Genomic DNA, 20,336 nt, shown 5'->3' with positions numbered 1-20,336 from the left:
ATGTGTATATGACTCCATAATGAATCCTTTAATTTAGGTGCGTGAAGATTTTTCAGTGTGTAAGTTAGGTCTGAATATGTTTCACTGTATTTTTGGAGCTTTTTCCCAATTTTGAGAGTGAGTCAATCCTACTATTCCTGATGTTGTCCTTTGCATGTGATGCAACCAAAGGTATTTGAAATACTTGTTTCTTTTAAACATGCAGACTCTGTTTCATGCCCATTTCGATTTCTTTCTGTTTATGTTAAAACATAACTCTGAGGTAGAAACAAAATGAAAGTGCATTTTTGGCATCCTGCAATATGTGAAATTGTCTACAAGCTTTGAAAGGAATGTTTAGATAAAATGATTTATGGTGGGGATTTCCAGCTCCTATAATACGAGAATCTTGTAGATGGCGTTTGATCCTGTTCAATTAATATAAAATAAAACCTCCTGGCAAGATAATCTTTTGATATAAGCTGTTGTATATTTAACAGATAGATAAATATAGGCATTGTTTGGTTTTTTTAAATGTAGTTTAGCCTTTAGGAAGCATTTCCAAAACCCTACAGTCTCAAGGACATTTAGACAAGAATTCTCAGCCTGACATATGAGTGAATATCAGCATGGAGATGAGTATCTTTTGGAGAGATGTAGAAGAAGCAGAAAAGTGAGTAGAAAGGTGTGTCAGTCAAACCAACACAGTGCCTGCACTGCTAGGCTGGCTGCAAAAGGAAAAACCTTCCCCCATGCTGGTTATTGACAATTTTTAATAAAATTGACTACTGGATTTAAACTTCATAGGCTGTAAAATTAATATTTGTTCAACTGTGTAGAATTGTAGCAGAGTTAGGTTAAATTTCTTTATTTTTGCCTGGTCAGGGTGGGAAAGGGTGGAGAAGCAAAAGTGTGCACAATTTTTAAAGAGGCTGAGCAATCCCAGCATTTTTTTAATAGGGGTATGAGCTCAAGAAGGCTACAGAAAAACAAACCCTTGCACTCCTGATGGTTAAGCATCATAAATGGTCATCATATTAGGGATCAAAAGAAAGAAATTACTTCTTGGCTGTTACTTGATCCTTGGTAATAACACTATTATTTTCAGACCTCCATGTTAAAAGCAAAAGTACAAGCAAAAGTCTTTGTGCTGGGCTGTGGCTTCAGAGAGAACTCGCCCACTTGAATTTAAGCATCTGCACAAAGGTTGAGTGTGGTCTTAACATGTGTGGAAAGTGCCAAAATGAGTAATTGTGTTGTTTTTTTCCAGCGGATTTTGGAGACTATAATCAGTTTGAATCTCATGACTTCCTCCGAGAATATGTCTTGTTTCCTATGGTGAGTTCCTTATCCCTCTCTTTTGTGGTCTTTTGTGAATAATTTCTCCATGACTCAGAGATGGCTTTGTTGATAACAGAGTAAAAGCACCAGTGCTGGACTAGTGGAAGCAAAATTTGCTCCCCAAAACTTGATTGCAGCTGAATTCTGTGCATTGGAATGTCAGCCCATTTTCAGTTCCTGTTGAGCCTCTGGGAGTAGGAGCCTACAAAAGAGACAGACATCTTTGAATCAAAAAAGAATTTGCAGCTGTTTTGAAAGGTGTATATTAGCAGTACTGTGGTATTAGCAACATGGCATATCAAGGGGATATAAGGGCTGCTGCTGTTGTGTCACAGGACAAACCATGCAGCCATTCCTGAAGAGAATGTGGGTTTACATCAGCTGACTATTGCACTGAAGTGAAGCCTGAACCAGGTCTTCTCAAAATGTTCACCAGGGAACATTCGCTGTCAATTTGGTTGAAGTTTGGAAAATAGCAAGTAACTTGAATGCTTAGGGAAGGAGCTTAGATCACTAATGATGTTGGAAATTTGGTGACAAATGCCAATCACTTGCAGTCTGTGACATTGAGATTCTCTGGGAGGATGAATTAGAGAAGAAAAAACCCAAAACAAATGCCTGTTGAAGCTAAGGCTGGCTTTGTCTTAGATGAAGAAGTCCATCAGCATGAGTATTCAGTGTAAGCTTCATAAATATGAAAGATCATGGAATTCTTTCTAACTGGAAAAAATATTTGGAAGCAGGGTGGGGTTCCCATGCTCTGAGTATAGCTGCCTGGAAGTTTAAGCATCTGGTTTCCCTCCGCAATTAGTGGAGTGGTAGAGGGAGAATGATTCATCTCAGTGTAATTTGAAGGCTTGAGAAGCATTTCATCCCACTTACCCATGCTCTTTGTACGGGAACTGCAGTGGACAGCTCATCTTAAGTCCAAAAAGGTGACATCCATGTGGTGTCTTGAAGTGAAAGTGCGATTTTGAGCCACTAGATATTTCAATATGATCTCAATCTCAATAAGATCTCCTTCTCAAAAATGACAAGGAGGAAGGGAACATACAGTGATCTGAATATGCCTTGTGTAGAATATACATATAAAATGTAGCTTCAGCATTAACCTTTCACTAATAAACTTCTGTTACCTTCCCTATGGAGCAGAATTTCTTTGGTTAGCCATTTTATCTATTGAAAAGTAATTGATGATCTTGTGTATAGTTGATGGCTTATGGAGGCAGTTAAATGGGGAAGAAGATGGCTGAAAATATATATGGGGAAAAGTGTCAGGGCATCACTTTGTAAATGATCTTCTGCAAACTTCTTTCAATACAAAATGAATCATACAGTGATTTGGGTTGGAAGGGGCTGTAAGGATCATCTAGTTTCAAGCCCCCTGCTGTGAGGAGGGACACTTCCCACTAGGCCAGGTTGCTCAATGCCCCATCCAACCCGGCCTTGAACACTGCCAGGGATATACTGCTACTATTTTTCTATTCAGAAAAAAAATTAGGGGAGGTTTTAGGTCTCTAGATGAGCTTTCAGGTGGTTAATTTCTCTGTGGTTCAGCAATTTATTCTTTGGGCCCATCTCTCAGAACCTCTGTTTTTGTGTCAGCTGCCTCCATGGTGGTGTGATCAGCTCTCCTCCCTTGCATGTTTACCGCTGCTTTGTAGTATTTTGCCTTTCATCCATAGCAACTATTGCTAAATTTAAAATCAGCAGAGTGTCTGCTTCCTACATTTTCAGAAGCCTACTCTTAAATCAACAATTTCTCTAGACATTTCTTTAGCTACTTCTCTTTGCTCTTTTGGGGAGGATAGATAACAAAATAGTAAATATTTCACTGCACATTCAGTAACAGTGGGCAAATGCTGCAGATACAAATGAGTCCCTAAGCAAGTTGGAGAATTTGAGTGAATTTGGGGCATTAAAAAGTTCTCCACTGAGAACATTGCTATAAATTCATTAGTGAAGTGAGCTTGTGGATGAGGGAGGGGCAGCTGTGTTAGTGCTGTTTGATCTTGTGAGGCTACAATGTGTGTCAAATGGCATTTCTTCAGCAGTGAAAAGAACAAAGTTATGTACACAGTACACCCCACAGGTGTGTGGCTGTGCATAGGCATGTACCATGCCATTTTTCATTAGCACGCTACCACTTTCACATTTTTTTGTGTCAGAAGCAAATATCAGAGGGGAGGGCCCCATTGAGCAAGAAGCAGTGTATTTAAGTACATTACATCCAGCCTTAAGGCTTTCTTAAATAAGAGTAAGAACTTTGAGGTTTTGCAAGAAAGTTTTTCAGCTTCCTTTTTTTGGCCTTGAATTTATGAGTAGACTTCCTTTATTAACTTGCTCCCAATTATTTCAGAATTGTTTCTACCACATGTTATTAAATTTGGAGAGTACAAAGATTTCTGCTCAGAAATGTGTTGCAAGCATAAAGTAGGTTTTAATGAATATTTGAAAATGTAGAAAAACTTTCAATTCCTTTAACATGAGGAAGGGAGTATCTGTATGCTGCAGGACAAAAAATACTCATGAATTCATTTTCCGTGGTCTGTGTATTATTTTGGACTGTCTTTAAAAGGTATATATTATTTTGTAGATTCCCAAATTTTATAAGGATTTGTTCAGTAGTTATCCAGGAGAAGGTCCTTTATCTGTGCTCTATGTTCTGTTCTCTATTTTGGAATAATAAGGACCTTACCCCTACTTTTAACAGTATCTCTTTACTCTCTCAAAAGAAGGTATAAAAAAAGAAATCATAGTTTTGTGTTCTCACATATTTTTAGCATCTTATGCTTTGAATTTTCAATGCAGTCAGTGATAGGTTCTCTCTCTGTAACTACAAGTCTTGAAACATCTGCTGTCATTATTTCTGTCTGCCATTTTATCCTCTCTCTCTTTGGTTGACTGGTTTTTGATGCTACTTCGTGTTCTTACAGGATTGGACCCAGGATGAAGCTGTCCTGGAGGAGCTGACTCAAAAAGTTGCTCAGGAACACCGAACTCACAGGTGAGCTTGACATGATAAAGTTTGTGCTATTTTTAAAAAAGAATTTATCATCATTCAATTACTTCCCTGCCACCCCATGCATTCCTGGCAGTATTTAACTAGCTTGTCTTCGTGTTACTATTATGTTTTGTGTCACTGGATTTTTAATTAGTCTATCACAGAAGATTATCTGCCTCTGTAAACACAAAATGGCTGAGGAACTTAATCCCAAATAAATGAGCATTTACACCCTTAGGTTTAATGAGCATGTGTAACACTACTTGTGCTATGCAGTAGACTCCTTTCTCTTTTTGATTTCATTTAAATCCTGTTGGTGAAAGACCCTGTGACTTGATCGATGGCGATCCAAGGGCCTCTTTCAAGAGGAGGGGGATACAAATGCTCTCAGTGTAACGGAAATGAAAATAACAGGAACTGGGTTTGAAGTCGCAAGGAGAAGACACAGTATAGTGTTACTAGTTAATGAGCTAGGAGTGTGTGCATTAGTGCTTCAGTAAAAAAACCTTCTTTGTGAGCAGGCGTCTTTCATGTTGTCCAGGTGTTTCAGTGGTGGAAGTGTTCAAACCTCTAGAGTGCTGTTATGGGAAAAATGGCAGTGCCCACATGTCATATGCAATAGGAATATTATGTGAAGGATGCTGCATTCCCCATTACATGAGAGAAAGTGGTTGTAAAAGGACAAATACCAGTCTCTAAGTCTAAGGCCGTTCTCAGTTTTGAGTTTCAATGCAAGCCTGGCCCTTTGATGCAACCAAAGGAATAGCTTCCAAGCCGTCCAGGAACAAGCCTGGTTCTGTTCTTTCCCTGCCATGGGCTGCTTGTGTGATCTTGGTTAACTCACAGACTTGAAAGGAAAGATTTCCCACCTGCTGTGCTCTATAGTGCTATTTCTGCAACACAAAGAGCAAATACTTCCCCTCACTTCGGCAGGTAGATCGTATTCCTCCTCCCTTCTCCCGGGTATTTGTCTGGTTCCTATATTTCTGTTTGTAAGCTGTGGTAAGAAGGAGCAAAGAGGAGAAAAATTAATAGTGGTCTTCTTTTGGAGTAACCTGCAATCTATTCAGACCTGCTTTTGAGAATTCAAAACTGTTTGAATTCCTGAGCTGTGACAGGAGCATGTGTAGACACGTGTGTTAAAGTTTTCAGCTGGTTTGTTCTCACTTATGAAAGAGAATCTGTTCAACTTTTGGATTTAGTGCCTGTGTTTTTGAACAGCCAACTTGAAAATGTAGGTCTTTCCTTTTAAGTAATTTTAAGAAGCTCCAGTGGCCTTGTATAATATTCAGGCAGATTAGCACCCCTATGGTTCAAGTTTTCCACCCAAAACTATCCACAACCTGATGGTTTAATAAAGCCTGGAAAAGATTTGATGTGTGTGGAAGAAGCTGAGTAATGTGATCACTTCTGTTTGTTCCTCCTGTCATTTGAACTGTGCTTTGTACCTTGTCTTAGTGACATTCAGTAAATTTTTCCCCCCTGCTGATAATGATCCTAATGTTGAAAGTTAGCTTTGTGTTGTGCATTTCTAGGCAGCATTTCCAAAGTGTCTTCTCAAGTGGTTTGTGAAACTTGCATTTTTTTTGCTAGTATTTGTGTGTGTGTGTGTAATATTGAACTATTTGGTGCCTTTTGTTAATCTAATTGCAGTGGCATTACAGCAGCAGAGGCTGAGCTAATGTACATCAATGAAGTGGAACGTCTGGATGGGTTTGGACAGGAAATTTTCCCTGTGAAGGTATGTTAGTATATATTATAAAGGCACCTCTGAATCAAATGATGTACAACTCTGCAGCAACCTTTGGTCTGTGTGCAAGTCATGTTTGTCCAAAAGAGACAGGACTTGTTTAACTGCTCCAGAAGGTGAAATGACTGCTGGTAGTTTGAATGGACATTGCAGCATGAGGGTTACTTAGGCCCATAGTGCTACTTATCTTCCATGAAAATCCTTGTTACAGAAGAGGTTGTTATGTTCTAGAGTGTGCTCTCTTGGGAATAAGAGATGCTCCTTGCTTTCTTTCATGTCTGTGGGCGAGTGGCCAGGGCAAATGAATCTCGGCTCTGGTCAACTTTAACAGGATAGGAAAATGAGACCTTTTCATGTCTTTCTAAGTTGCTACTTACATTAACTTCACTTTTCCTTAGTTTCCTTTATGTGCACACAAGTCTTCCATGCATTTTTAATAAGGGGAAATTTCAGGGACTATTTTGCATTTGCAGTCACTTTCCCTTCACTAGAAGTCCCATTCTGCCATGGATTGTCTGGATGTGTGGCCTTATGGAGCACGTGCTGCTATGATAAAGTTGTGCTGAGAAACTGAAAACTGCTGTTCCTAACATGACCCATTTCTTTTTGCTAACCTACACAGTCACCCTAAGTGGTGGATTATGAGTGGATTTCCTGCTATTTAAAGATAACTTGGGATTTAAAAACAAATGCAGACACACACCAAACAAAACAATCTTCCTGCAAGTTAAAATTGATCCTTTGGTGCCAATCTCAGAATTGGCCTGGGGAGAAGGAGATATATGGCAAAAAACTTTCAACCTGCCAAAAAAATTTCAGAATGTTTATTGCTAATGAATGAAATGAAAGCTTTCCTCAAATTCATTTGAAATAATGCTGCACACCGCTACAAAAGATTTCTGTGTTGGAAGTGTCATTAGCTATTTTTGCATGTGTCAGTAAGGTAAGTATGAACAGTGGACTGGGTGCTCTGCAAAATGGCAGGACGGTGTTACCCTTGCATCAAGGAGCAGCATGCCGGCCGTGGAGACAAACAGAACTGCATTCAAAGGGGGAAATTAAAGGTTTCTCTTTTTTTCCTGGTAGAAAATGTTATTAGAAATATGTGTCTTTCTTTCCCTGTGGGTATTTGTGTGTATACACACACACACATGTAGATATATGTATTTGTGCGTATACAAATAGATGCATTTACCCCCACGCATTCCCAATCTTTCTGCCTTGTAAAAATCCCTCTGGCACAAGGCAGAAGAATGTGTTGTCCTCTAATTAGACTAAACTGCTGACTCTCAGCTTCTGGATGAATTGCCAGCCATGGTCTGTTTGCAAAGGGCCTAGCACTCACTAGTTAAGCAGGTGCAGAGACTCTATCGTTGCCTTCTAAAGATCAAGCACAGCAAGGCCAGGAGAGCAGCTCTGATCCGATCTATTAAAATGCAGAGGCGACTGATTTCTACAGTGTGTGCAGGCATAGTGCATTAACTTCTCACATATCCTTTCTTCTACCCAAGCTTTCTAGCCACACTCATGGTGTTAGCATGATTTCTGTTTACCACTTTAAAGGGTGAATCAATTACTACACATGCAGCTGAAGGGGAACTGTTCTTGCTTGTTGATAAATGTAGAAAAACCGCTTTGTCCACAGTATTAAGCTTTTGTAGCCAAAAAAAGGAAAAGGTTTTTTTAAGGAAACTGCAAAATGGATCAGGAGCATGTGGTTTTCAAACAGGAGCCTACAAGGAGACATGGGTAGGTGCAAAAGCAATAGGACTTCTTAGAGTCCACTGTTTTTGCATTGTTTTTGTGTGGTGTGTGCAGTTGAATGTTTAACCCAGCAACTGAAAATCAGTGGAGGATGTATCTGCATAGAGATGGAAGTACTTTTTGGGGTGACATACTGTGAACTTCTATGTGGAGTACTTAAAGGAGGAAGTGTGAATGGTAAAGCTTTTGAGAGAGATTCCATCTTCAGGTGTGGTGTTCTGAAATCTGTACATGTTTTAACAGATGTCTGGAGAAATACCATGGCTGTGAAAGACAACTATTGCTTTTGGTATTCCTACGGTCTCCATAGATAGCTGTAGTCACAAAGATAGGGGATGTGGGGTATTATACATAAATGCAAATTTGTGATCTGTGTGGTGTTTGAGAGAGGAGAACTTTGAGCTCATTTAGCCTTCTTCTGTTCTCACTAGTCAGCACAATAAACTCACTCAAGTCCTAACTGCTCTGAAATAATGAAAATCAGGGTCCAATCAATCAGCAAAATATAGGTTAGTCCTGCATCCACACTGAAGGGCTTCTCCTTGGTACTTCAGCATGCATTCCTATGAACCTATCGACCAGTTTCTTTATTAAATTTAATTTATTATCCTTTCTCTGCAGGATAACCATGGAAATGACATACACCTCGGTATTTTCTTCATGGGCATCTTCATAAAAAACAGAATTGGAAGGACAACTGTGATTTATAGGTAAAAATGAGGGTCTTTTGTATTTAAAGTGAGTTTCTTTCCAGAGCTGTATGTGTGGGATTTTTTCCTTGCATGTGACTGTAATAGTGGCAATTCTCTAACTAAGGAGTAGTAACCTTACTGTTTTCAGGATTGGTCTCTTGGCCCAAAGAGATTAGATAAAGAATAATTTCTGATGTCTGTGAATGGGTTGGATGGCAAGAAAGTTGTAGTAGCCTGTCATGTATTTTGTTCTAGTTTACAAGGCTTTGATCCCTTTTCTTCTCTTGTCTTTATGTCTTCTTTGATGCTTCTGAATGCAAATCTGTTAAACCTCACAGCTGGCAGCCTAAGAGCTCAACACTTCTGAGAATCTGGTTGCCACATTTAGGCACCCCACCAAAAAATGTTGAACATTTTCATTCTGTGATTTTGAAAATCATGACTGTGTCACTCTGTTTTTTCTTCTACAGTTTATTTTGGCTAATAAGAATGACTTAGCTGTTAACTTGCTTTTGTGGGTTTGTTCTGTATGAAATGTTGCTAGAAGTCTCCATGATTCCAGGGAAGATAGTTTCTCTCTTCCTTGCTATTCTTCCAGTGGGTATTTTTATTACTGTTGCTGTTTAGTTGAAGTTGATTTTTACCAATCCCTGTGATTAGAGTAGGAATTTTGTGCAGTCTAAAAGTTGTGTTTTTTGAGGTGCATTGATTTTCAGTCAGTAGCTAAGGCTTATATTGGACTTCAGATGGAAGTTTTGGGGGGAGATTGCCTTAAAAGAGCTTTCATTAGTCAGCTTAAAAAATGTTAGTGCTCCCTTTTCCCCCTAGCTGGTATTTTGCATATGTAATTTTAAGAAGGAATTAGATAATCCTTTAATTGGGCTGGGTGACAAAAGCATGAAGTTTCTTTACATGTAGAAATGAGAGTTGGTGCTGGGATTCTTACTCTTTGGAAATATGCACTGCAAGCCTCCTGCCATGACATGAAGAGGAATGCATGCTCCAAACAGAACAAACAAGTCCTTTCCATCCCCGTGGATTGCATGCAATGTACGCAAATGTCTGTCAGCTATTTGTAAGAAGATTATAATTCACATCTTGGGCAACCTGACAATTACTTGGGAAAAAAAAAAAGATTGCAAACATAAAGCCAAAGTATTAACATGGTATGCATAGCCTACATAACCATGTTGTCAACTTAACCTTCTTTAGCAATAATTGGCACTGAATGAAAGGTGGAAACAGCATTTAGGGAGGAATGTCACTTAAAGCAAAATAATTATATTACATGTGGCAAAAATCAGTCAGTTCCAAAATGTCACAGTTCAGTAAAATGGTTATCATTAAAGTATCTTCTATTGTGAGTCTTCAAATTCATCTTTTTAAAGAGAGCTTTTAACTCTCCTGCTTTGGGTTAAAAGCTGAACATCTTTTCACTTTTAATCAGAATTTGATTTCCTTATTTTCCTAACCAGGTTTCTTCACCAAAATGTTACTGAAAACCTTTCCCATAAAACGAGACTGATGTTGACTAATGGATTCTTACTGTGTTTGTGAAATGTTTGAATGTATGTGTTGGCAAACTCCAATGCATTTTTTTACTCTGCAGGTGGAATGACATTGGGAATATTGCTCATAACAAGTCTTCAATTGTTCTAGAGTTGATCAACAAAGAAGAGAATGTACTCTTTCACACAGTAAGAAAAAGATCTGATCTGTGTCATCGTGAAAACAACTTATGTAAAAATAAACCTTTAAAATTCCACTTTTCTGAAGAGGTTCACTTGCATAACACCACCCCCCCCCCCCCCCTCACAGTTCATGTTGTACTTTATGCAGAAAGAAAAATTAACTTCATTTAGGTACAAATTTCTGTATTTTCTTCCAAGCGTCCTGAAATATCCTATGTTGGGAAGTCTGCAAAAAAACTGAAGCGCTTTTTGAATGGCATAAATACAGCAGCATAAGTAGAGCTGGGCATGAGCCACCATGTGTGCACACACTGGAACTCAGAGGGCCATCATGCTGTTCTGTGCTATTTAAAATCAGGCCACATTTTCCTGAACCAAGACCAGGATCAAACAGGACCAGCAAGCTTGAGCCATTTTATGGCTGCTGTGCCCCCCACACTGTGCCTTGGATGTGTGTAAATGCACACAGTAATGGTTTCAGTAATCTTTTGCCCTCAGTGCTCTTGAGACCACTAGATGGGCTCTTAGGAACCAAATTCTGTATATGGAACAACTTACAAAGCATTCCTGCACCTGTTTTTTTAAAAAAACTTTTGTCACTTCTTGGTAGGAATAACAAAATTAATTTTTTTCCTATTTTTTTCTCATTTTTAAAGGATGATCTTGAAAATGCCAAATATATATCACGTCTGTTTGCATCAAGACACAAGTTTTACAAACAGAACAAAATCTGCACAGAGTGAGTACTCTTGCTTCACAGTTGTTTTCTGACACCTTGCTTTGGAATTGGTCTGAGTTTTGGCATGTCTGGTTTTGTTTGTTTTTTGGGGTTTGGGTTTTTTTTTTCCCTAGTCACGTATGTCAGTTATTCTTTTCCCTTTTCCCTGTTTTTCCTGTTTTGTTTTAACCAACAGCAAGAACAGACGGTTGAGAATGAAATTTCATTCTGAGCCTTGCGAACTTTGATGCTCCCAAACAGCCAAATCCTACAGGGAGTCTTGAATCAAAGGCCTTGGTGTCTGCTGTTGATAGCCCAGAGTATTATCAGTCTAAACTGGTTTGAAAGGTGACATAGGTTATCATGTCAAAATGTGAGCTGTAGCAGCAGATGCACTGCCCATCCAGCAGCTAAGGGCGCTGGAAAGTGCAGGTTGTCATCTTCTAGTTGGGGCAGGATAATTTATCTGCCTCTTATGTGTGCTGAACGAGGGAGGACACCTGGGTGCATTAATATGCGTAGCTGTACTGCCACAACACAGCAGAGACTGTAAATCTAAACCTGAAGTCTCCTTTAGGCTCTGGTTTGAGCACTTTCTTAGAAACTGGCCTTGAGCTAGTCTTCTCACACAGGTGGATTCCTTATAAATGAAGGAGGAATTCATTAGGCTTTAGCTTTAATTCAAAGGTCTGTTTCTTAGCTGAGATGTTTCATTTACACCAGCACACATTTTCAGATTGAGATAAATTTGGCTTTCAAAAGGCTAGAGTTTTGAGAAATTTTTGTGGTGTGCTGGGCGTGTATGGCAGAGAACATGAAATTCTTGCAAAACTTACCATGAAGAAGTCTCATCTCTATCAACAACACTAGTTAGAGCTGGACATCCCATCTGTTCAGCTGGGTAATGCCATCTGTTGGAAAAGAAAGCCAAAATGATGAGGGGAAGATGAGGAGGTCTTTCACGTGTGCACACATTATATTAACCTGTGGTGAGTTAGAGCATAGGAGAGTCCAATGAGGTGAACTGCTCTCAGTGGTCTTTCCACTTACAGAAAAGAGATGTTGGTTAGATTTTACATCTTGTTTGCAGTTCCTGGGAGGTGAGTGGAAGACTGGAAAAGACATTTCTTAGCAGCATATAATGGATTTCAATAATCCAATACTAAATTCAATTTTAATGGTTCCAGAGGGATTGAATTCAAAGGGAGCTCCTGATTGTCTCCCCTGTGACAGGCAAGAAAGAAAACAAAATACCATAGTCTGTCACCTTGGGACATTTCCCCTTTGAAGCTGTGTGTTGGGGTCAACAGAGAGAACTTTGTTACCAGTCATAACCCAGACTGCAGAAGCCATAGCTTTTGATCATGTTTCTTCCTAAACACTGAACAATTAGTATGTGGGTCCTATGAATGTGTTGTATGTAGCAGTTTCATAGGCAACTTGCAAATATTTGGACTAATAAAGGTAGGGAATGTCACAAAGTCAAAGAGTGAAATAACAAGTTTCAATGTATTTTTGTCATTAGAACTTCTCTCCTTACCATGGTCTCATGTGGTATAAGCTTGTGTGCTAGAGCTACATATATTGATGACAGCATATGCCAGAGTGTGTTTTCTAGCCAAATAATTTTCCTGCCCTCTGTGTTAAAGTGATAGTTTGTTTTCCTGTGTGCCTTTCCTCTAATCGCACATAACATCATTCACCAGATCAGAAACTGTAAGAGGACAAATTCCACCTTTCCTCTCTTCACGTAAGCACTATATTTCTACCTCCTTCAACTTGTTTCCTTCCCTTCCTTGTGTTTTTCTCCTCCTACACTCCTTGTTCCTTCCACTGCACCTGGCTACTCTAACACTGTATGTGGCTCTGCTAGTACTGTCTAACCAGTTGGTTTTTTCCCTTTTCTTCCTGATCTGTGTGCATTGCTTTGGCGTGATTCATATCAATTTAATAAGATTATCCTTGGTTTAATGTTCACATAAAGTCACCTGAGACTGTACCTGTGTGCCATGTTCAGTTTTTATACTTAAGAGACTTTAATTTTAAATTAATTTTAAACCATAATTTTTCTTTCTTGTGTTTCCAAGTGAGCCAAATAGGATAAGGAACAAAAGGCATGTGTAGTTTGGAATGGGAACATTTGCTGTATTTAAAGGAGAACCTGAATTATTTTCATTTATTCATATATCTAAAAATCTCAGTAAGGAGCAATATTCTTCACATCTTGTTTTTCCCATTCATTCTTGACTCAGAATTGAGATATTGTGGTTTCTATCATCTCTCTTTTTCCTCCACAGACAATCAAATTCTCCTCCCCCTATCCGACGACGGCCAACCTGGAGTAGGTCATCTTTGGTACGTGCCACTGTGAGGTCTTTAAAAATATCTGTGTCATTTCTAATGGGATGAGGCATTGTGTAAGATTAACTACATTCTAAATTTCAAATAAGCCCATTAACTCATTTCTTGTTGGCAATATGATTGGAATGAGTTTCAAGGGTGTGACTGCCCAGATTGATTAACTGGATAATACCACCACTGAGTAGTAAAAATTACAGTCTTCAAGGCATTATATTTTTATTTGCCCTGAAGAAACTGAGCATCTTTTCTGCTGGATTGAGGTTATTTCAACATGTAGAGAAAATAATCCTCTAGAAAGAATTTGAAGTGTCTTGTGTTCTATGCATCAAATCTAGTCATTACATAATGTTGCATTTCACATTTCTTCAATCCTCATGTTTTTGTGCAAAGACTACTTACAATTTACCAGCTTCTTGGGTTAAGACCCTATTTTATGTGTGAAGTTACTGTTAATTTAAGTTAAACTATTAGAATCACTCAGGATTGTGATTCAGAGGTTTTCTTAAATCAATTTATTTCTGTTTAACTAATTCCCAGAAATGCTATCATTCTGACAAAACTGGGTAATATTTTCCTGAAATATTTACAAAAAAAAAAAAAATCATGTGTGAGTCTTTTCTTTTTCCTCTTGTCCATTCTAAAGAAACTCTTTTTGGATTAAATTTTAACGTCTAGCATGTCGGTATTTTTAATCTTATTTAAGATTCTGATTTTCTATAACTGTAGCACTGCTGGTTCCTTGGACAGAGGGCAATGTTTATCTCTCTGCAGGTTGCCAGTTTTCATGTGTGGTATAGGCTATACTTTGTAGACCTTTCCAGAGTAAGAGAAGAGTCCTATTGCTGCATGGCAGCAAGCTGATGTGGGCAAGTGTTTTCTGGACATTTCCCCACAGCATGGTTACAACTTGTGAAAATGTTCCAAAATTAGGTTTAAGAAGGTACCGATTTGAGGATAGCTTTATCCTTGCAGATTTCAATGCAGGTTATTTTCCTGTATGTATGTACCCAATCCACTGGATCTAAAAGTTGCACTCTGTTTCCCAGGCACTGGCAGGAAAGCTGCTGTAGCTGCCTCCAGATTTCTTTGTCCTTTCATTATCAAGGTGTTTCTAAGGTGTCATGATGCAACACACAGGCTGTGTATTGCATTCTCTTCGGCATATTTACAGTATTTTTGGTACCTATGAGTTAGGTCCCTGGAAATAATGATGAAAAACTGAAGGTGAAAAAATGAACCGTGCTTTGCATTTTTTATGCTATGGCTTCTGTTATATCATGAGAGGGAAATGTGAGCAGCTTTCTAAATTATATATGAAAAATGGAAATCTGTTCTTTCAAAAGAAAAAGCCTGCTGCCACTTTGTTTTAAACATAAGCATGCAACAAGCCTTTAAATCCCCAAAGTCTCAGGAAGATCAAGAGGAAGAATGTGGGTTCATCAATTGAAAAGTGCACTAGGCTGCTGACTCCTCACGGTGAACTTTCAGTTGCCTTTTTCGTAATTGTTCTGTTAACTTGTTGGAACAGTTCTCTTTGGGAGGAAAAAAAGTCCTCCTGACTGTTGTCTGAACTGCACATACCTTCATACACCTACCTATTCATTTGTCTTGTGTAGCAATAAATCAGTAGCAGAAATGGGAAGTGAAGTGGAATCTTTGGGGTGAGGCTCTGCCACTTCACTAGGGATCATGTTCTTTACTTTCAGATCAAGACCCTTTATATGGTTTTGGCATGGTTTCTGCTGTCTCTTTTTCCTGTCAGACCACCCAGCGATGTTGGTTTTCCAGAAAAAAACCCTCAGTGTAGGAGATCTTAATATTATGGTACGTTTAATTACCCGATCTTTAAAAAAATCCAAGTTATCATTAATTTGGATATTGTTGTTCTGCAGATCCCAGCGTTCTTTTTTTCAAAGGAGGCAGATAGGCCTTAGAAATAAGAATTCTAAATTTCTTGCAGATACCTTTCATAACATCTATCACAAAGAAAACTGTCTGATCCAGATGTACACATTCCTAGTAGAAGTCACTTCTCCTTCCTTGCACTTTTCCTCTGCCCTCCATTTGTTAGGCTTTCCAGCAGCTCAGTTAGTTCCAGCCTCAGCTTCTCTACTAAAATTATCAACAGCAGTCTCCTTGGCCCAGGTTGTTCAGTGAGACTAGGGCTTTATACCTCTGGAACTAATTCTTGTAGCAAAAAGACTTCTTGTTGTTTTCCAACTCTGGCTTAACACAGCTATTTTGTATGCAAGAATTCATACTGAGTTCAGTATCTTTAATTCATATTCCTTCTCACAATTTTCTTAGAAAATTTAAATCTTACCCCTTCCCCACCCCCTCTTTGCTAGCAAACTTGCATGGTGCTCATTTGGTGCATGTGCACGCAAAGGCAGATTATGTGGGGTTTTTTGCCTTGGGCATCCACAGTATTCCTTAATAGGTTGAACTACATGAATCAGCCTGGATGAAAAGCCCTTATTCTGCTGCTAAGGAAGACACATTCATGAGACAGGAGTGTCTTCCTTGTCTTTCTGCTTACTTCATATATTGAAATATGTTTTCATAAACTTTGCTCTGTGACACCAGACAGGACATTGCAGTGCAGGTGGCAAAGTAGAATTGCAAAACACGTTGGTTTACCAAGGGACAAAGCTGGGGAGTAATATGGCATCAGCTCTGATTTATTTTCTGTAAATTATCCTGCTGATTTAATGCTGAGTTGCCCCCTCTATAGCTTGTGTTAAATATTTTGTTTCAGTGCAGGTTATTAGAGTAAACTCAAATACATTATCTAAGGAATTCAATGTTCTTGTAATTTACGGAGTTCTTTTAAGTCCATATGTGGTCCTGTTGCTTGTATAACAGTGTCCCAAGTCCTTGAATTTGTTCCATGTCTGCTTTTGTCCTGATTAGGTGCCTGTTTTGTTTGGGTTTAATTCTTTAAGGGCAAGGTCTTTTAATAAAAATGTGAAGAATTTTAAAAGAGCTGAAATTATGGATGTTGTTTTTTGAAGTGGTTGAGCTTAAAGGAATCTTAACTGGTCAGTTTTGGGCTCTGTAACAAAATTTAGCAAGCAATTTACAAAAAGTTATTTTCTGTTCTATAAGGAGCTGCCAAGATGTGTTTTTGGCTGGGTAAGAAAGAGCAGTATTCAGTGGAAAGGGCTATGAACCATTTTTCCCGTTTTAGTTGCAAAAATTGTAGCAAATTAAGTTCTAATGCTTTTTTATTTCCTTGTGCTTTTATTTCAGCCAAGACAACATCCTTTTATACTGCCTCCTATGCATGTCCAGTGTGGAGAACACTACACTGAAACGCATAATTCACAAGGTACTAGGAGCATATATTTTCCCTTTAATGTACTTCAATTTTATGTGTATGCAAAGAAGCTTCTAAGCCTTATGTCCAGATTTATAATGTCATCATGGTCAAACGAGAGCTGCTGCTGCTGCAGGAGAACTAGTGGTTTTATGGTTAATGTTGCAGTAAGTCTTCCATTTGAAGTCCAATTTCAGTTTTCAAATTTCCCTAAAATATCTGCGTATGATTATATGGACCTTAAACTTGGTATTCCAGTTCAGTGAGCTGAAAAAAATAATTTCTAAAGGGAGTATGATGGCTGTACTCAAAGGCAGTGCCAGCTGGGGCCAGGGAGAGAAACCGAGTGAGGGAAAAGGGGAGAGCAAAAAGCTTTTACTGTAGGAGAAATCATAGTGTTCTGTCCATGAATCTGTATCTGTAGACAACCTTCTCTGCTGATTTCTCACCACCGTCTGCCTGCATAGTTAGCCTTACAGACACAAGGAGGTTTAACTATTTTTATGCCCATGTTTGACAAATAAATTCTTTAAGAGGTTTTGCCAGGTTACTTTGATCAAGTCTGGGACTAGAGCTTAGCCCCCTAAACACCTTGAGTCTCATTCGCTTAACCACCCCACCTTTTGGAATACGTGTAGCCAGGACTGTTAGGCTGCTGTTCTTTGCAGTTCATGAGAGCTACAGTTGAAGTGCTCTAACCAGCAGAGAAACTCTCAATCATACCTGTCAGTGTTTTGGGTTGTGGGATCTGACTCTTTTTAAGGTAGAATTTGATAAATATTCAAAGGAGCCTTTTAGTAGAGTTCCTTGCATACAGATGACTTAGTGGCTGCTACTGCTCCACTGTGAAGGTGAGGCTGTGAAGGATATTCTCAATTTTAGAAGAATTGTAAAATTCCCTTAGTTTTACAGCAGACTTTTCTACATTACTAAAGAACGTAGCTGATTTCAGAGTGTGGGAAGTTATTACTCTTTTCTTACAAGATTTTCAACAGGGACAGTCTTGCAGTAAAGATGTGGTCCAGGATATGATCTTTACTAGTCTTGATTTCCTCTCAGGTATGCTTTGCTGAAGTATTTAACATTCTATAGTTCATCTGTAGCGTGGTTTGTTGTTTGGGTTTTTTTTTTTTTTCCTTCTTCTTTTTTCCTGAGCTTTGATCACCCAAATGTGTCATACTTCTGATCCTCAAAACTGTTGATTGGTCTAAAATAGGATTTCCAATTTCACTGTCCCCTGATACTCTGAATCTCAGACAGCTGTGTATCAACAGAAGAGACAAGAGAATTTTTTAGGTTAACCATATGCTTGCAGCGCTGGAGTTCTAAGGTGTCAGCAGCACTGAAGCCTTTCACGATGCTGAGGGAGGAGATGCCCCTTTATTCTTCCTTGCCACCTCAGGCAAAAACACTTCCTCTCTTACCCCTTTCATGTTTCCCACAAGGTTCTTAACTACTACTATATTTTCCTAAGTGTTGGGAATGTTTAAGTGGGTAGTTTTGCTTTAGTTCTACTTCAATGGCTCAAGGATGCTCCCAAGACCAAACATTCCCTGCACTTGTGCAATAAGCTGTCTCTGCACTCATTGGTGCAGACTGATGCATTTAAAGTTTTGTTAACAGTGAATAAGTCCTTGTGGGTTAAAATTGTCAACACTTCTCTCTCTACACAGATAGCATTTTCCATGGAAATGAAGAAACTTTCTACTGTAGGTCTCAGACCAGTTTGGATAGGTGTCCAATGGACTTTAGCTACTTGAATGGTAATGGACCCAATGGGAGTGTATGCAGTGCCCACAGCATGAACTCCCTCAATCGCTCACAGAACTTCATCCAGGCATCTCCAATGTCCTCAAATCTGAGCATCCCGGGAAGTGACATCATGAGAGCAGACTATATCCCCAGCCACAGACACAGTGCAATCATCGTCCCGTCTTACAGGCCAACTCCAGATTATGAAACTGTCATGAGGCAAATGAAGAGAGGGGTGATCCAGATGGATAGCCAAAGTCAGTCTTTGAGGAATCTCAATATTGGAAACACACATGCTTACAACCAGCCAGAAGACCTAGTTTACAGCCAGCCTGAGATTCGAGAGAGGCCCCCTTACATGATCACCTACGGGCCTCAGGGGGCTGGCTATAACAAGCCTGTGGCCCCATCTGACCAAATGAACCCGAACAATACTGCTCAGAATAAGACAGCAGCCAGCGCCATATCCCACACGGTCAGCACCCCAGAACTGGCCAACATGCAGCTGCAGAGCAGCCAGAGCTACAACACCACCCACATGCTAAAGAACTATCTCTTCAGACCCCCGCCTCCGTACCCGCGCCCGCGCCCTGCCACCAGCACGCCCGACCTGGCCAGCCACCGGCACAAGTACGTCAGCGGCAGCAGCCCTGACTTGGTCACTCGTAAGGTCCAGCTCTCAGTGAAAACCTTCCAGGAGGACAGCTCGCCCGTGGTGCGCCAGTCGCTGCAGGAGGTCAGCGAGCCCCTCATGGCCGTGAAGCACCACGCGGCGGTGAACAAGCGCCACAGCCTAGAGGTCATCAGCAATATGGTGCGTGGGATAGAAGCCATGGCCTTAAAAACTTTAAACGCTCCTCTGCCACGCAGGAACACTTTGCGGGAGCAGGTGCAGCCAGAAGAGTCGGTTCAGATGGGGCATGAAGTTCAACAAGTCCCTCATTACCACCACAAAAAGACATTTTCCGATGCCACGATGCTGATACACAGCAGTGAGAGCGAAGAGGAAGAAGAAACGCAAGAATCTGTGTCCCGGATAGCAGCCCTTCACGAGAACATGGAGTACAGTGCTCAACTGCAAGCTGCCTTGGCTAGAATACCAAATAAACCTCCTCCGGAGTATCCTGGGCCTCGTAAAAGTGTCAGCAACGGGGCACTGAGGCAGGACCATGTTAGCATTTCTGTGGCTGTAGCCAGGGCCAAGGCCATGAGGCCAGGGCCTTCCAAAGCCATCAGTGTCTCTCGAACTGATCAAGTGGCAATAAATGGGTCTTCATTGGGGCCCTCCATCTCGGAGCCTGACCTCACCAGCGTGAAGGAGCGGGTCAAGAAAGAACCGGTCAAGGAAAGGCCTGTGTCTGAAATGTTTTCTATCGAGGACAGCATTATAGAGAGAGAGATCATGATGAGGGTAAGTGCCTTCCTCTGTTGTGGTGGCTTCTTGGAAATGAGAAATCACACAGGTCAACTTCCATACCAGAAAACTGTTGGGTCAGTAAACTGCAGGAAACGTGTGTGGGAAGCTGTTGATTTGCCTAAAGTTGGGAAATGTGATATTAAGTGCCACATACAATTTGGTTTTGTGGGCCATTGAGGGGACTGATCCCGTGCACTGCTTGGGCTTGTCTGTTGCCTCAGCTGTGGCTCTTTGGCTGCTGGCCAGACCTGTGTTTGACCCAGCTCAGGATGCCACCACCCTGGCAGCAGTGCTGGCTGGAGGTGGGTGGCAGGGCGGGCAGCTGGGGATGAGGAGGCTGATGCAAAGCCCTTGATGCCTGCTTCCCTTTAGGATTTGAGGGCAGGGCGAGTCTGGAATGCATTTGCTGAGATGGGTGGGAGGTTGTGGTTTTGGCAAGGTGTTTTATTCCTCCTTTGCAAGGGTGTTGGGTGAAGTATCACATAACATAATGGCAACTTGAAATTTTTTTTAAATGATCTTTAATTCCCTTCCTGCCACTTTATGTA

At 40.2% G+C, this 20,336-nt stretch overlaps 1 protein-coding gene across 2 annotated transcripts in view; it reads left to right on the top strand.

The window, feature by feature from the left end:
* PTPN14 (protein tyrosine phosphatase non-receptor type 14) overlaps positions 1-20,336 on the top strand; it is a 110,685-nt gene that overhangs the window by 70,263 nt on the left and 20,086 nt on the right. For both annotated transcript variants that reach the window (XM_058835799.1, XM_058835800.1), the window contains exons 5-13: positions 1,250-1,317; positions 4,257-4,327; positions 5,978-6,065; positions 8,460-8,548; positions 10,140-10,227; positions 10,878-10,960; positions 13,237-13,294; positions 16,553-16,631; positions 18,293-19,782. In XM_058835799.1, coding sequence (XP_058691782.1) covers positions 1,250-1,317; positions 4,257-4,327; positions 5,978-6,065; positions 8,460-8,548; positions 10,140-10,227; positions 10,878-10,960; positions 13,237-13,294; positions 16,553-16,631; positions 18,293-19,782 — 2,114 coding nt within the window. The remainder of the gene's footprint in view (positions 1-1,249; positions 1,318-4,256; positions 4,328-5,977; positions 6,066-8,459; positions 8,549-10,139; positions 10,228-10,877; positions 10,961-13,236; positions 13,295-16,552; positions 16,632-18,292; positions 19,783-20,336) is intronic.

The sequence above is a fragment of the Poecile atricapillus genome, chromosome 3, assembly GCF_030490865.1.
Source record: "Poecile atricapillus isolate bPoeAtr1 chromosome 3, bPoeAtr1.hap1, whole genome shotgun sequence".
Taxonomy (NCBI): domain Eukaryota; kingdom Metazoa; phylum Chordata; class Aves; order Passeriformes; family Paridae; genus Poecile; species Poecile atricapillus.
Note: the sequence above shows the minus strand (reverse complement) of the source record. Positions and strands in the feature narration are given on the sequence as shown.